Below are 18,049 nucleotides of genomic sequence, written 5' to 3'. Positions count from 1 at the left end.
ATCTCATGGTTTGTGAGTTCAAGCCCTGCATCCAACTCTGTACTGATAGCACAGAGCCTGCTTGGAATTCTCTCTCTTTCCTCTCTCTCTGCCCCTCCCCTGCTTGCTCTCTCTCTGGCTCTCAAAATAAATAAACATCTAAAAAAAGGTTAAAAAGGTAATAGGGGGCACCTGGGTGGCTCAGTCAGTTGGGAAGCTGACTTCAGCTCAGGTCATGATCTCACAGCTTATGAGTTTGAGCCCCGTGTCAGGCTCTGTGCTCACAGCTCAGAGCCTGGAGCCTGCTTCAGATTCTGTGTTTCCCTGTTTCTCTGCCCCTCACCTGCTCACATTCTGTCTCTCTCTTTCAAACATAAACATTAAAAAAACATTTTTTTTAAAGTAATAGTAGATATTGCCTAGGACCAGTATCTCAGGTATCTGGTTTTTATCCCTCAAGAGACATTATTAAAGTCTGGAGACGTTTTGATGGTCACTGCTGATGAGTAGGTGCACTACTAGCATCTAGTGAGAGGAGGTCAGGGATGCTACTACTAAACATCGTACAGTGCAGAGGAACCCCCCCCCCCCCCCCCCCCACTTATTTGGCCCAGATGTCAGTAGTGCTGAGATAGAGAAATCCTTTGGACCAGGCTGGAAAACCTTGGCACATATTTAAAGTATTTATTTTATACAGAATAATCACAAGAGGCTGCTCAAGGCCAGAGGCAACCGATCTAGGGCCTCTGACCACCCAGCCCTTAAACAGCCAGATAGAGACTGAGGAGGGTCTTAGGGGGACTGAGGAGGGTATCCTAGGCATACCTTTACTCCGTTCACTCTGATGTACTAATCAGGAGTCTCTGATCCAGATCTAGTTTTAACATAAAGGCAACAGCCAGAAATTCACTTGTAAAGAACCACTAAAGTAGATAGAGATCCAAGACTAATTTGAGCCCTCTTTCTACAGGGTCATACTGTTGATGATTCCACGGAGTGTTAGGTGTTAGTAAACATTTAGATAATTCAACAGAATTGGATTGGTGGCTGTTCTAGAGATCTGTATATGTGTGTATATGGTCAAATTTTAATTATCTGAGCTAACTAAGAAAAAAGGAAGCAATGAGAACCCAAAATAGTAGTTATTAGAAGTATTGATTTATATAGTATTGGTACATTTTAATTTTTTTTAAACTAAAACTGCTTTGAGATAATAAACTTGATTTCTGTTTTTGTCAGATTCCAGTTGGTGTAGAAGAAACCCAGAAGTGTAGTGGGTGGCAAATATAAATTGTTAATAGAAAACCCGTAAATTTTTCTCAGGGAATAAATTACAGTATTTTGGTATGTTTGCTACATTTTTGTCATTTTTAAAGTCCATGCACCGTACTTAATATTGACATGCTTTTTGAAAAAAAAATTTAAAGTATTCCATTGTTATCTGAAAATTACTGGAATTCCTTGGAATTGTTCTTGATAAGCACTAACTCTTAAATAATCTTTTTTGAGCAAGATATTTTTGACATTGGGGCTACTTTAGGTGATTGTCATAAACTTTCATGATAAATACTGAATCACATGCTTCTGAATATTTTCTGTGAATTGAGAAGTAAAGAAAATATTTATCTCAATACTGTTGGAATTTAAAAAATTATAAGAGTTCATTTTACCACCTTTCTTTACATCTAATCATTCATTGGCTTGTTTTTCCTTGACTGGGAACTTTATTGGACCTAAGGAATGATTAGGTTCAAATGAGGTAACGTAAATGAGGATGCATTGTCACATACATTTCATGTTAGGAGATGTGGATGTAAATTTCAGATTTTATCACACACTAGCCTTTGACCATAAGTAAGTTAATAAATTCCTGTGAATCTGTTTTTTAAAATGGGATGATTAAATATCATTGTGAGAATTAAGTGAAAATTAAAACATTGCCTAGAATAGCTGTTAACAAATCTTGAATAACTGGTAGCTTTTATTGACAGAAAAGAGCTGTGCTTTTCTCTGCCTTTTTCATTATTGCCTTAGAGCCATGTTGTTTTTTGGGTAAAGTAGTCTGGTTGGTGTAGCAACTGTAAATGGATGCACAGATTTGATTAAACTATATTGTTGGGTTTTTTTGTATTTTGTTTTTAATTTTAGAGCACGCAAGCTGGGAAGAGGGGCAGAGGAAAGGAGGGAGGGAGGGGGAGGAGAGAGGGAGAAAAGTGGGGGGGGGGAGGGAAGGGAATATGAATCGCAAGCAGACTTCAAGCATGGAACCTGATGCAGGGCTCGATCCTATGACCCTAGGATCATGACCTGACCAAAAATCAAGAGTCACAGAGTCAACCAACTGAGCCATCTAGGTGCCCCTAAACTATATTGTTGGTTTTTAGTAAGTATTTTCTTCATATTGAAACAGAGTCTTTGAAGCAGTAGAAGGAAAATGATGAAAGGGAAAAGAATTTACCTGTTGATTATATGTACTGGGGAAGGTGGCTTTAAGATTGTCTGGATATAGGAAGAATTTCCCATATCATGCAGTGTATGACTACAAAGTATTCATAGTAATTTTAGGTTTAATGTGTTTTTCAAATTATACATGTGCTAAGTAAACATGTACTGTTTTCCACAATTAGGTGATAATTGGAAAGAAGCTCGAAAACTTAATGTATCTACACAACATATTTTGATACCTATGCACTTCAATGTGGAACTTGCTAAGGCCATGGTTTTTATGGATATAAGGATGCCCAAGTATGTATTGTCTGTTTTATGTGATGGTAGATTTTCTTAGAAATTCCTTAGCTAAGGAGATACCATATTTCATTGTTGTTGGTTTTTTTTGGTGGTAAAATGTACATAACATAAATTTTACCTTTTCTAAGTGTATAATTCAGTGGCATTAAGTACATTCACATTGTTGGGTGACCACCATCACCATCCATCTCCAGAACTTTGTCATTTTCCCACACTGCAATTCAGTACTTGTCAAACAATAATGCCCCACTCCGCCATACCCCAGCCCATGGCAATCACCATTATATGTTACGTTTCGATAAATTGGCTACTCTGGGTAACTTATATAAATGGAATCATGCAGTATTTGCCCTTTTGTGTCTGAGTTATTGCACATAGCATAGCGTCTTCAAGGATGATCCATGTTGTAGCATATGTCAGAATTTCATTTAAGGCTGAAAAATTGTTGTGCATGTATACATATCACATTTATTGGTTCGTCTGTCAATGGACATTTGGGTCATTGTAATGAAGTTTGGCTCTGGTAACAATACTGTTACATTCACAATGCTGTGAAGATTGATAGAGAACTATTTAAGTCCTTGCTGTAATTTTTTTTTGTGTATATATCCACAAGTAGAATTGCTGGATCATATGATAATTCTGTTTTTAATTTTTTGAGGAACTGGCCTATGTTTTCCATAGCAGCTATACCATTTTATCTTTCCACCAGCAGTACACAAGGATTCCAATTTCCCCACCTCTTCAGCACTTTTCTTATTTTAAAAATTATCCTCTGTAGTAGGTATGAAGTAGTATCTAATTATAGTTTTGAGTTGCATTTCTCTAATCATTACTGATTAGGTAATTTTCAGGTATTTCTTGGCAGTTTATGCATTTCATTGGAGAAATGTTTATTCAAGTCCTTTGCCCATCTATAATTGGGATTTGTTTTGTTTTTTAAATGCATTCTGTATACTAACTCCTTACTGGAAAGATGATTTGCAAATATTTTCTTTCGTTTTGTGGATTGGCTTGCCTTACGTATCACTCTTTTAAGAGTGTCCTTTGCTCAAAAGTTGTAAATATAAAGTCCAATTTTTTCTAAATTTAAATCCAAGTTAACGTATAGTGTAATAATGATTTCAGGAATAGAATTCAGTGATTTATCACTTACATATAACACCCAGTGCTAATCCTAACAAGTGTCCTCCTTAATGCCCCTCACCCTTTTATCACTTTCCCCCCACTCAACACCCTACCAGCAACTTTCAGTTTATTTTTTGTATTTAAAGTCTTATGATTTATCTCCCTCGCTGTTTTTATATTATTTTTGCATCCCTTCCCCTGTGTTCATCTGTTTTGTATCTTAAATTCCACATATGAGTGAAATCATTTATTTGTCTTTCTCTTGATGGACTTATTTTGCTTAGCATAATACACTCTAGTTCCATCCATGTTGTTGCAAATGGTAAGATTTCATTCTTTTTGATTGCCAAGTAATACTCCATTGTGTATGTATACCACATCTTTATCCATTCATCAGTCAGTGGACATTTGGGCTCTTTCCATACTTTGGCTGTTGTCGAAAGCACTGCTATAAACGTTGGGGTGCATGTGCCCCTTTGAATCAGTACTCCTGTATCCTTTGGGTAAATACCTACTAGGGCAGTTGCTGGGTCATAGGGTAATTCTGTTTTTTTAAAAACTTTGTGAGAAACCTCCATACCATTTTCCAGAGTGGCTGTGCCAGTTTGCATTCCCACCGGCAGTGCGAAGAGGTTCCTCTTTCTCCGCATCCTCTCCAGCATCTATTGTTTCCTGAGTTGTTAATTTCACCCATTCAGGTGTGGGTGGGATCTCATTGTGGTTTTGATTTGTATTTCCCTGATGATGAGTGATGTTGAGCATTTTTTCATGTGTTGGTTAACCATCTGGATGTCTTCTTTGGAAAACTGTCTATTGATGTCTTTTACCCATTTCTTCACTGGATTACTTGTTTTTTGGGTGTTGAGTTTGTAAGTTCTTAATAGGTCTTAGATACTAATCCCTTATCTGATGTGTCATTTGCAAATATCTTCTCCCATTTGGTTCATTGCCTTTTAGTTTTGCTGATTGTTTCTTTCGTCCTGCAGAAACCTTTTATCTTGATGAGGTCCCAATAGTTCATTTTTGCTTTTGTTTCCCTTGCCTCTGGAGACATGGCAAGTAAGAAGTTGCTGTGGCTGAGGTTAAAAGGTTGTTGCCTGTTTTCTCCTCTAGGATTTTGAGGGCTTCCTGTCTTACGTTTAGGTCTTTCATGCATTTTGAGTTTATTTTTGTGTATGGTGTAAGAAAGTGGTCCAGGTTCATTCCTCTCTGTGTCACTGTTCGCTTTTCCCAACACCATTTGCTGATGAGACTATCTTTTTTCTATTGGATATTCTTTCCTGCTTTGTCAAAGATTAGTTGGCCACATGTCTTTGGGTGCATTGCTGGGTTCTCTCTTCTTTTCCAGTGATCTGTGTGTCTGTTCTTGTGTCAGTACCCTACTGTCTCGATGACTACTGCTTGTAATCTAGCTTGAAGTCCGGAATTAATGATGCCTCCAGCTTTGGTTTTCTTTTTCAGGATTGCTTTGGTTATTCAGGGTCTTTTCTGGTTCCATATAAGTCTTAGGGTTTTTTTTTTAAGTTCTGTGAAGAATGCTGGTGTTACCTTGATAGGGATTGCATTGAATATGTAGATTGCTTCGGGTAGTACCGACTCGATAAGGTCCCATTTATCTGTTGCCTGTGCTTTTGGTGTTATGTCCAAGAAATTAGTGTGAAATTCAACATCGTGAAACTTCTGTATATTTTCTATAAATATTTTATACTTGAAGCTTTCATGTGTAGGTCTTTGATGCACTTAGAGTTTTTTGGCTATGGTATAAGGTATAGACGCAGCTTCTTTCTTTTGCATATCTTATTTGCCCAGTACCATTTATTGAAAAGACTGATCTTTTTCCATTGAATAGTCTTTGTTGAAAAACATTTGACGGGTGCCTGAGTGGCTCAGTCAGTTAGGCCTCTGACTTTGGCTCAGGTCATGATCTTAACAGTTTGTGAGTTCGAGCTCCACGTCAGGCTCTTTGCTGACAGCTCAGAGCCTGAAGCCTGCTTCGGATTCTGTGTCTCCCTGTCTCTTTGTGCCTTCCCTGCTCGCGCATGCTTGCGCGCTCTCTCTCGCTCTCTCTCTCTCAAAACTAAATACACGTTAAAAAAATTAAAAAAGAAAAATAACCATTTGATGATATATATGAGGATTTATTTCTGGGCTTTCCATTCTATTTCCTTTGTATTTCTGTTATTATGCCAGAGCCACACTGTTGTGATTACTGTTAGCTTTGTGGTAAGTTTTGAAATCAGGAGTATGAATCATCCAGCTTTGTTCATTTTCTAGATTATTTTGGCTATTTAGGCTCCTTTGAGATTCCATATGAATTATAGGGTAGATTTTCTGTTGTTATAAAAGATGTCACTTTGAGTTTGATATGGATTGCATTGAATGTGTAACTGCTTTGAGTAATGACATCTTAAGATATTAAATCTTCCAGTCCATGAACATGACATGTCTTTCCATTTCTTTGTGTCTTCTATAATTTCTTTCAGCAGCATTTTGGTAGTTGTCAGTGTTTGTCTTTTTCTTCCTTGGTTGTTTATTCTTTTTTTGATGGTGTTCTAAATGGAATTTTCTTAATATCTTTTTTGGATTATATTTATTGTTACTCTATAGCAATTGATTTTTCTGAGTTGATTTTAATATTCTGCAACTTTGCTGAATTCATTTATTTCTAACTTTGTGTGTGCATGCATGTAACTATTAGGATTTTCTACATGTTCGTTTTTATAATTTTTTTTTAATGTTTATTTTTGACAGAGACAGAGCATGAGTGGGGGAGGGGCAGAGAGAGAGGGAGACACAGAATCCGAAGCAGGCTCTGAGCTGTCAGCACAGAGCCTGACACAGGGCTTGAACTCACAGACTGCAAGATCATGACCTGAGCCGAAGTTGGACGCTCAACTGACTGAGCCACCCAGATGCCCCTACATGTTCATTTTTGAACAAAGGCAGTTTTACTCTTTGTTTTCAATTTGGGTGCTTTTTATTTCTTTGTCTTGACTAATTACTCTGGCTAGAATTTCCAGTACTGTGTTGAGAAGAAGTGATTTAAGTGGACATCCTTTATCCTGAGCAAAGAGGAAAAGCTTTTGGTTTTTTACCACTGAGTATGTTAGCTATGAGTTTTTTCATATATGACCTTTATTATATTGAAGTAGTTTTTTCTCTTTTTCTTCTATTCCTTATTTGTTTGATGTTTGTATCATGGAAGTGTGTGGAATTTTTTCAAACACTTTTTTAATTTTTTCCTTTATTTTATTAATGTGGTGTATTACAATGATATATTTTCGTATGTTGAACCATCCACGCATCCTAGAAATAAAACCTGAGTCATGCTGTATAATCCTCTTAATGTACTGTTGAGTTTTGTTTACTAGAATTTTATTGAGGATTTTTGCATCAGTGGTCATAAGGGATATTGGTCTATAGTTTTACTGTGTCTTTGTCTAGATTTGGTATCAGAAAAAGGCTGGCCTAAAAATGAGCTTGGAAGTGTTCCTTTCTCTTTAATTTTTGGAAGAGTTTGAGAAAAATTTGTATTAATTCTTTTAAGTGTTTGCTAGAATTCACTAGTGAGATCTTCTGATCGTGGACATTTCATTATTGGGAGAGTTTTGATTACTGATTGATTCAATCTCCATACTAGTTATAGATCTCTTTAGGTTTTGTATTTCTTCACAATTTAGGGTTTTGGGGTTTCTGATTTCTTATATTTATTATTTACATGGGATATTTTTTCTGTTCTTTCACTTTTAAACTAGTGGTGCTCTTGGATCTAAGCTGAGTCTCTGGCGGACAGTTGGATCCCATTTTTTAAATCCATTCTTTAAATTTAGATCTTGGATTGAGAAGCTTAAACCATGTACATTTAAAGTAAATATTGATGGGGAAGGACTTTGTCATTTTGAGATTTGCTTCCCATATATTCTACAACTTTTTTGTTGCTTATTTCCTTTCTTACTGACTTCATTTTCATTTAGTTGACTTTTTTGTTGTGATATGGTTTGATTCCCTTCTGTTTTCCATGTGTGCATATTGTATAGATATTTTATTATTTGTTATTATGGAGATTACATATAGCATCACAAGGTTATAACAATCCATTTAAAATTGATACCAACTTCGATTGTATACAAAAACTCTACTTGTTCACTGCTCTACCCCTCCCATTTTATGTTACTGATGTCGCATATTACGTCTTTATATATTGTGTACTTATTAATGTAGATTTATAATTATTTTTATGCATTTGTCTTAAATCCCATAGAAAATAAAGAGTGGAGTTGTAATCAGATTATAAGTGATACTTGATTTTACATTTATCATATAAATACCTTGATCTTTAATGAGATCTTTATATTTTACTGTTAGCTGAAATTTTGGGCCCAGGATCCTAAGTAGAGAAGTCTGTTGAACTCGACTGGACTGGTTAGCTGATTTAGTCCTCAATAGTTTTAGACTGTAACCAGTCCTTTCACCTGTCTTTCCGCCAGTACTTTTTCCTCTTCCTTGCAAACCTCAGGCGGATAATCTATTTTATAGTTTAACTAAAGACACATCTAATGCCTACCAAACAGTCCCAGGGGAATTGTTACAAGGGAGGCAACAAGAGAATGCTCTTAAAGTAGTGCCCAGGCTTTGTGTCTGAAAGGAAGTATAGGGGGAAAGAGGTAAGTAGTGATAGCCTGGCTTTTTCCTACTGCTGTGGACGTGACTGCTATTACTTACCTGCTCCTGTCGTGTGAAAGAGAGACCCATACTCTTCTTTGTTGCTTTTTAAAATAAGACTCTGTCTACTAGCAAACATTGTGTAGCATACTGAATCTTGTTCTCTTTGACTTCTGCTAGGAAATCAAACTACAGTCTGAGAGTCTTAAGGCAGAGGGATGTCAATAATTGGCTTAAGAAAGACAGAAGGAACAAAAGCCATTCTATACATTGTGGATTTTTCTAATCCAACACTAGGTGTAGTCTGATATTAGATACAAGGCTTAGGTTCTCTAGTTGTTCCCCAGATGCCCCACAGCCTATTTATTGTTTAATATTTCTTGTAAAGTTTGTCAGTATGTGGTAAAAAACAAAGATGTATGTGATTTTCTGTTGTAAACATGAGTTTGAATTGATTCCTTTTTAGTTTAGTTGAAATATTTTTTTTTAATGTATGGTTGAATCTAGAAATTTAGGGAGTACCAGGAAAAAGAAGTTGATATTATGCTGAGGAACTTGCATTGGGTTGCTCTATCAGTATATGATCAGGAAGAATTAATGTCCTGTAATGCAGGGAATATGTAGAGCATAGAAGCAATCGAAATAACCGATTAACACCTATATCTGGGGCACCTGAGTAGCTCAGTCGGTTAAGTTTTAGACTCAGTTTTGGCTCAGGTCACGATCTCAGGGTTCATGAGATCGAGCCCCATGTGGGGCTCCATGCTCAGTGCTGGATCCTGCTTGGGATTCTCTCTCCCCCTCTCTCTCTCTGCCCCTCCTCCCACTCATGCGGGCACATGCGTTGTCTCTCCTAAAATAAATAAACTTAAAGAAAAAAAGATAGATAAAGGAAATGCAAGATCATGAGAGATCAGTCGCATGTAACAGTTGCAAATTGTTTCTGTAAAGGCACAGATAGTAAATATTTTAGGCTTGAATTCCATATTGTTAGTCATAACAATTCACCTCTGCTGTTTTAGGGTGAACACCGCCGTAAACCATACGTAATGAACGGGCACGGGTATGTTCCAGTCAGTAATACTTAATTTATCAAAATAAGCAGCAGGCTGAGTTAACCCCTGGCCATCTTTTACCAGTTTCCAGTCCAGCGCATTGTAGTCAAACATGACCAGTACAACGGAAAAGATACTGGGAAGGTCATTTGAACGAGTATTCTAATGATACTAAAATTGCTATAGGTTAGGATCAGAGAAGGACAGCTACAATAATAAGAGGCAGAAACTAAATGATTTAGAAAGAACAAATCTGAGAAGCATTTGATTTTAATTTAGTAAGCTGGAGCAGTCTGAAGTGAATATGATAAAACCCTGGAACTGTAAAAGTATTAGGCAGCATCCTTTGAAATTTGATCTTAAAACATTTAAGGCAAATAAAAAGGAAGTCCTCTACTATTTAGTACATAGTATTTTGGTGCCCCCATTTTCAGCTTGTACACCTGGTATATATAAAGAAATTGAAAAGTTGAGTTATAATAATGAGACATTTATAATGGTTACCTAAGTTAAACTAGGATATATGGAACTAATTACAAATATTTCAGCTATTACAAAGTAAAAGAAAGCTTCTAATTTTCTCAGGAAATGCAGATATGTTTTTAAACTGATAACCTTAGCAGCCATGCGTATGAATTGAAAAAGTTAAGTTTTAGAAAAGATAGAGGGATAAAAATGGTGAATAAAAACTTATTCTCGTTTTGATAAGTCTCATTTTTTAAATTTTTTTTAAATGTTTATTTTTGAGAGAGAGACCGAGCATGAGCGGGGGAGGGGCAGAGAGAGAGGGAGACATAGAATCCAAAGCAGGCTCCAGGCTCCGAGGTGTCAGCACAGAGTCCGACGCGGGGCTCGAGCTCATGAACTGTGAGATCATGACCTGAGCCGAAGTCGGACACTCAGCCAACTGAGCCACCCAGGCGCCCCTGATACGTCTCATTTTAAACTATTATTATTTTAGAGACTTTATTTAGAACGGTTTTAGAGTCACGGAAAAAATTGTTGCCATTGACACACAAGGTTACATTAGTTTCAGGTGTACAGCATAGCGATTTGACAACTCTAAACGTGCTGTGCTCACCAGAAGTATAGCTACTTTCTGTCACTGTACAAGAGTATTACAATACTATTTGACTATATTCCTTGTGCTGTACCTTTTATCCCCATGACTTAGTCATTCCAGAACCGGAAGCCTATACATCCCGCTCCCCTTCACCCATTTTGCCCATCCCTAACCCTCTCCCCCTGGCAACCATCACTTTATTCTCTGTATTTGTGTGTCTGTTTTTTTGTTTTTTAGATTCTACGTGTAACTGAAATTGTATGGTATTTATCTTTGACTTATTTCACTTAGTGTTATGCCCTTAGTCCTCCCATGTTGCAAATGGCAAGATCTCGTTCTTTTTTTTTTTATGGTGTAGTAATATTCCATTGTATATATGTCTTCTTTATCCATTTATCTATTGATGGACCTTTCGGATGCTTCTATCGGCTATTATAAATAATACCACAATAAACATAAACACAAAAAACATTAATGTATTTTTTTCAAATTAGTGTTTTCATTCTCTTTGGGTAAATAACCACCAGTAGAACTACTGTGTTTCTGTTTTTAATTTTTTGAGGAAACTTCATACTGTTTTCCATAATGGCTGTCTAAATTTACATTCCTGCCAACGTTACATGCAAATTTCTTTTTCTCCAGATCCTCAGCAACACTTGTTATTTGTCTTTTTTATGCTAGTTGTTCTGGCAGGTGTCAGGTGATATTGTGGTTTTGATTTGCATTTCCCTCATGATTAGTGATGAGCATATTTTTATATGTCTGTTGGCCATCTGTATGTCTTCACTGGAAAAATATTCGGGTCCTGTGCCCAATTTTTAAATCAGATTTTTTGGGTTTTTTGGTTTTAAGTTGTAGAAATTCTTTATATCTTTTGGATATTAACCTTTTATTGGATATATTATTTGTAAATATCTTCTCCTGTTGAGTAGGTTGTCTTTCCATTTTGTTGATGGTTTCCTTTGCTGTGCAGAAGCTTTTTATTTTGATGTAGTCCCAGTAGTTTAGTTATGCTTTTATTTCACTTGCTTGAGGAGAAATGTCTAGAAAAATGTTGCTAAGCCTGATGTCCAAGAGATTATGGTCTATTTTGTTTTTTAGGATTTTAAGGTTTTAGGTTTCAAGGAGTTTAAACTTACATCCCCACAGAAACCTGCACACAGATGTTTGTAGCAACTTTATTCATAATTTTACATAAAGTTTATACACTTAAATTTTATATTTCAATTTTATAGCCCAAACTTATAAGCAACCAAGATGTCACTTAGTAGGTTAGAGATAAACTCTGCCATATGAAACACTGAAATATTGTTCAGTGCTAAAAGGAAATAAGCTATCAAGTTGTGAAAAGACATGGAGGAACCTTAAATGCGTATTACAAAGTGAAAGATGCCAATCTGAAAGGGCTACATAATGTGTAGTTTTAACTAGATGGCATTGTGGAAAAGGCAGAAATAGGGACACGGTGAAAAGAAAAGCGCTTGCTGGGACTTGAAGCTGACAGGGGAGGGATGAATAGTCGAAGGACAAAGGATTTTAGGGCAGTGAAAATACTCTAGATGATATACTCTAAATGATATGATTGATACATGTCATTATGTATTTGACCAAACCCACAGAATGTACAGCACCAAGAGTGAACAGTAATGTGAAGTGGACTTTGGTGACTCTGATTTGTCAGTGTAGTTTCATTAGTTTCAACAAACATACACCATTCTGGTTGGGAATGTTGTTAATGAAGGAGGCAAGGCATGGGTACATGTAAGAGGTATATAAAACATCTCGGTATCTCCTATCAGTTTTTCTGTGACCCTTATTTGCAAATCACATGATACTACACACAAAACCCTAAAGATTCCACCAAAAAAATTACTAGAGTAAATGAATTCAGTAAATTTGTAGGTATAAAATGAATACATAGGAATCTGTTGCCTTTTGACATGCTAATAATAAAGTGCAGAAAGAAAAATTAAAACAATTTCATTCACAGTTGCACCAAAAAGAATAAAATACCTAAGAATAAACATAACCAAAGAAGTGAAAGACCTGTACTCTGAGAACTATAATCATTGATGAAAGAAAATGAGGATACCAAGACGTAGAAAGAGTTCCATGCTCATGGATTGGAAGAATTGCTATCATTAAATGTCTATACAACAAAACAAATTACAGATTTAGAGCAATCCCTAACAAAATATCAATGGCATTTTTCACTGAACTAGAACAAATAATTATAAAATTTGTAAGGAACCACAAAAGACCCTGAATAGCCAAAGCAGTCTGAAAAAGAAGAATAAAACTGGAGGTATCATAGTCTCAGGTTTCAAGATATACTTCAAAGCTATAATCAAAACACTATGGTACTGGCACAGAAATAGACACATAGATCAAGGGAACAGAATAGGGTGCCCAGGAATAAACCCATACTTATATGGTCAATTACTCCATAACAAAGGAAGCAAGAATATAAAATGAGGAAAGGACAGTCACTTCAAAAAATATGCTGAGGAAACTGAACACCTACATGCAAAAGAATGAAATTGAACCACTTTCTTATACCATACCCAACAATAAGCTCCAAGTGAGTTAGACTCAATTATGAGACCTAAAACCGTAAAAATCCTAAAAGAAAAAGTAGACAGTAATCTCTTGGACATCAGCCTTAGCACATTTTTCTAGTTATCTCTGTTATATTTTTTGAAGAGTATATCTTTGCTTCATTATATTGCCTTTACTTCTTTGTCAAAGATCAGTGGACTTTATTTATAGAAGTCTACCTCTAGGCTCTGTATTCTCTTCCAGTGATCTGTTTGTCTTTTCTTTGGCTAATATCAGTGTCTTACTGTACCTTTATAGTAAATCTTGAAGTCTGGGAGTGTCAGTCCTCCATCCTTGTTCTTCTCCTTCAGTATTATGTTTACTATTCTGGATCCTTTACCTCTCCTTAGAGTCATTTTGTCAATATTTATTAAATAGTTTGCTGGGATATTGATGTTAATTGCATTGAATCCATAGATCAGTTTGGGAAGAACTAACATCTTGACAATACTGAGTTAAAAAAAATTCTTTAATGTTTGTTTTTGAGAGAGAGAGAGAGATAGAGCATGAGCAGGGGAGGGAGAGAGGGAGGGAGGGAGGGAGGGAGGGAGGGAGAGAGAGAGAGAGAGAGAGAGAGAGAGAGAGAGAGAGAGAGGGACAGACAGACAGAATCCAAAACGGGCTCCAGGCTCTGAGCTGTTAGCATAGAGCCTTATGTGTGGGGCCCAAACCCATGATGGGTGAGATCATGACTTGAGCTGAAGTCGGATGCTTGACTGACTGAACCACTCAGGTGCCCTGAGTTTTAATATCCATAAGTAAACTGGAATATCTTTTTATTTCTTCATTTCTTTTCTGATTTCACTCATCAAAGTTTTACAATTTCCCCAATATAGATCTTGTATATATTTTGTTAGATTTATACCCAAGTATTACTTTTTTGGGTGCTAATATAAACGATCCTGTTTTTAATTTTTAAATTCCACTTGTCCATTGTTGGTATGTAAGAAAGCAATTGATTGCTGCATACCAACCTTGTATTTTGCAACCATGTTATAAGGGCTTATTAGTTCTGTAGGAGTCTTTTTAGATTTTCTGTATAGATGATCATGTCATCTGTGAACACAATCTGTATACTTTTTATTTTGTTGTCTTACTGCATGGTAAAGACTTCTAGTACAGTATTGAAAGGAGTGATCAGAGAGACATCTTTGCTTTGTAACTAATCTTAGTGGGGAAAACTTGGAGTTTCTTACCATTAAATATGATGATAGCTGTAGATTTTTTTGAAGATCTTTTTTATCAAATTGAGGAAGCTCTCCTTTCATCTAGTTCACTGAAAGTTTTTTCTCATGGATAGGTGTTGGATTTTGTCATATGCATCTACTTACTATGATCATGCAACTTTTCTTCAGTCACGTCTGACTTTTAAACATGATTTTAGATACATAATCTCTTTTAGTAGTTACTTGAACTTGGTAAGCATTAGTTTCCTGAGAGGAACTTTGTGCATATGGGAACTTACAAGTAGCAGAGAGCAAAAATAGGTTGTGTACCATATAGGTGGTGAGTATGTATGATAATGTATTTCAGTGCTTTCCTTAGTGTCTGTAATGTAATAAATAATAATTAGTAATTGTGAACTGACCTTGGCAAATAGTAGAGGGATAATAAACGTAATAACATTAGAAAATAAGCGGCTGCAAAATATTGAAGTTAGTTTACCTAGTGAGACTGGTCAATGAGGCAAAACAAATTTGGGTGGAGGTTAGGGAATAATATGTCATATGGACTGTGGGTAATTTTTAGAGCTTAAAATTGCATTTTATTACTTTTGCATATTTCAAGGGGAACATTTGTCTTTTTAGTGCACTTAAATCAGAATGAAGTTTGCCTTATAATGATTACTGTTTTTTTTGAAACAGATTCAAGATATTTGGAAAGTTACCACTGATTTCTTTACGAATCTCAGATAAAAAACTGCAAGGGATTTTGGAATTGATCGAAAGCATTCCGAAACCCACACCTGCAACTGAAACATATGCCCCTGTCAAACCATTTCAGGTAATGTTTTTGCAAAACTGATAAAAGTACAAATTAAAATAACTCAACAAAAAGTATTTGTAAGAGTCACAGAATTTTTTGGGTAAAACAATTTAATTCATTTTGAATAGACCTTTAAGAATTATATCTTAAGGGGCGCCTGGGTGGCTCATTCGGTTAAGCGTCCGACTTCGGCGCAGGTCATGAACTCACAGCTCATGAGTTCGAGCCCTGCGTTGGGCTCTCTGCTGACAGCTCAGAGCCTGGAGCCTGCTTCACATTCTGTGTCTCCCTCTCTCTCTGCCCCTTCCCTGCTCATGCTGTGTCTCTCTCTGTCTCAAAAATAAACAAACATTAAAAAAAAAGTTAAAAAAAATTATATCTTAAAAGAGAAAATGATGAAAGAGTAAAAGGTGCATGTAGTAAAGAGAGTTACATGGTAAGTCTGCCTCTCTTCCCTTTTTCAGCTTGCAGTCCCTCTCCTCGGTGGTAACATTGTTAACCACTATGTCTGTATTTGTCCAGAAGTGTTTATGGCATGTACTGTGGAATGCTTATGTATAAATATCTGTGTATATATATACACGTATGTGTGTGTGTGTGTATATGTGTGTGTGTGTATATATATATACATGTATATGTATATATACATGTATATATATATGTATGTATATAGATACACACTCTCAGGTTCTTAAAATTTACATAAATTGGATTATTATACTTAGCATTCTGAATTTGTATTCTTTTCACCATTATATATTATGTACCCTCGAGATATTTTCACGTTAGCACATACAGATCTACCTTTTTCTTTTTTATAGCCATATAGTATTGAATTGTGTGAACGTACCATTCTTTGCCTAACATGATCCCCTTTTCATGGGTATTCACATGAGTGCTCACAGTTAAAATACACTGTTTTCAACTTCCTTGTACATATATTTTGTGTATTTTTATCCATTGGATAAATTCCTACAAGTGGCATTGCTCAGTGAATTTTACATTTTCATGAACTTTGCCGAATTTTAAATTGAGTACTAATTTATAGTCCCACCAGCAGTAAATGTGTTTCTCTGTTCTCATTTGTCTTAAGTATTAACAATTTAAAATTTATTCAATTAAATGAAAAAACGTTATATTTTGATTTTGATTTGCATTTACAGGTAACCATAGGACTTATGTTCATAAGTTTATTGGGTGTTTGACTTTCTGTTTTTGGAAACTGGTGTTCATGTCTTTTGTGTTGTGGTTTTCCACTTAAGGAAATTGTTGCTATTTGTCTTTTACGAACATGTGTTTCCTTGTTTATTATCTGATTCATTTATTTTTGGCATGCCAAAGCTTTTACTTTCAACTATTCAGTTATTAGGTTTTCTTTTATGATTTGTATGTTTTATATTATGTACCTTACCTCTTATGAAGAAAACTTCAAGATGAAGATGTGTTCATGTTTTTCTCTTTTAAAAATTATTTCCACATTTAACTTTTTCCTTTTGAAATAATTTCAAACTTAGAGAAAAGTTGTAAAAATGGTACAGGGAACTTAACTTCATCAAACCATGTAAGGGTAATTTGCTGACATGTTGTCCCATACCCTAAAAACTGTAGTGCTTTGTAATATTTTTTTTCATAATCTCTTGCTGAGCTTTTTGTTAACAATCTCTTGAAGAGCAGAGTTTTTACATTTTGATGAAATCCACTTCATCAGTATATACTTTTATGGAATATAAGAAACATGAATAAAAGAATACTGATGAAGCTTTTTATGTCTGTAAAATTTTTGCCTAATATAAGATCAAGAAGATTTTTCTTGTGTTATAGTCTAGAAGTTTTATAGTTTTAGCTTCTTATATATTGTTTTCATTTTTTAGAGAGTGAGCATAAGCAGAAGAGGGGCAGAGGGTGGGAGAGAGAGAGTCCCAAGCAGGCTCCATGCTAAGCATGGAGCCCAGTGTGGGGCTCAGTCCCATTACTGTGGGATCATGACCTTAGCTGAGATCAAGAGTTGGACGCTTAACTGACTGATCCACCCAGGCACCCATGTTTTTTTCTTCTTAAACATTTCTAAGTTTTAGAGAAAGTACTTAGATAAATGTTAGGTTCATTCTTCATTATCTTTAACATCTGGGAGGACTCCTCCGTCTCCCATATCTTGGGCTTAATCTGTATATCAAGAGGGTATCAAACATAGGATCTATACTAGATATTCTTTTTAAATCAAATGCATATATAAAAATAGGCAGAGAATAACTGTGTAATATGTCTTATACTGCGTTTCTGTTATGTGTCAGGCCACATGCTTGGCTAAGGAATACTATATGTCAGGTCATCTGTTACTTATGTTCAAACCCTAGTCCACCTCTATATTTCTGTGTATTTTTATCTTTAACCCTTATCACAATTCAGCAAGTTAAGTGTTAACAGTCATTATTTTGCCCAGGAAATAGACTCTAGAAAAGCTAAATACTTTGCTAAGATCATAAAGTTTGTAGCCTTTAGCATGCAGAGCCAAACTTTAAATTCAGGTTTCTTTTTTTCTTCCTCTCTTTCTTTAAACAAATCTACAGCCCAACAGCTGGCTTTGTTTTTGCTGTTTTCATGCTGCTTTCGATATAAATGATGTCCTAATCAGTAGAGACTCTATTTTCTGCTTTTTCCAAGTTTCTCAAGAAAGTTGAGTACAAAACACTAGGTCATTTCTAAGAGTTTTAATTTAATTTGAAGTGATTTCATAGGTCAGGTAAAGAAAAGTTTTTTAAGCAAAGAATCACCCCTTCATGGATGCTTGTTTGGCTTGTCTCAGAAAGTTTCAGTCACGAGTCTGAAAGGT

The 18,049-nt window shown here is 35.7% G+C and overlaps 1 protein-coding gene across 8 annotated transcripts in view; it reads left to right on the top strand.

The window, feature by feature from the left end:
* VPS13A (vacuolar protein sorting 13 homolog A) overlaps positions 1–18,049 on the top strand; it is a 251,081-nt gene that overhangs the window by 64,059 nt on the left and 168,973 nt on the right. For all 8 annotated transcript variants that reach the window (XR_008291251.1, XR_008291252.1, XR_003414530.2 and 5 more), the window contains 2 exons: positions 2,607–2,724; positions 15,099–15,237. Coding sequence is in view for 5 of the 8 variants with exons in the window: in XM_027040998.2 (XP_026896799.1) it covers positions 2,607–2,724; positions 15,099–15,237 (257 nt within the window). In the remaining 3 variants the exon portion in view is untranslated. The remainder of the gene's footprint in view (positions 1–2,606; positions 2,725–15,098; positions 15,238–18,049) is intronic.

The sequence above is a fragment of the Acinonyx jubatus genome, chromosome D4 (assembly GCF_027475565.1).
Source record: "Acinonyx jubatus isolate Ajub_Pintada_27869175 chromosome D4, VMU_Ajub_asm_v1.0, whole genome shotgun sequence".
In the NCBI taxonomy this organism is placed as follows: domain Eukaryota; kingdom Metazoa; phylum Chordata; class Mammalia; order Carnivora; family Felidae; genus Acinonyx; species Acinonyx jubatus.
This window is presented reverse-complemented; position numbering and strand designations above follow the sequence as displayed.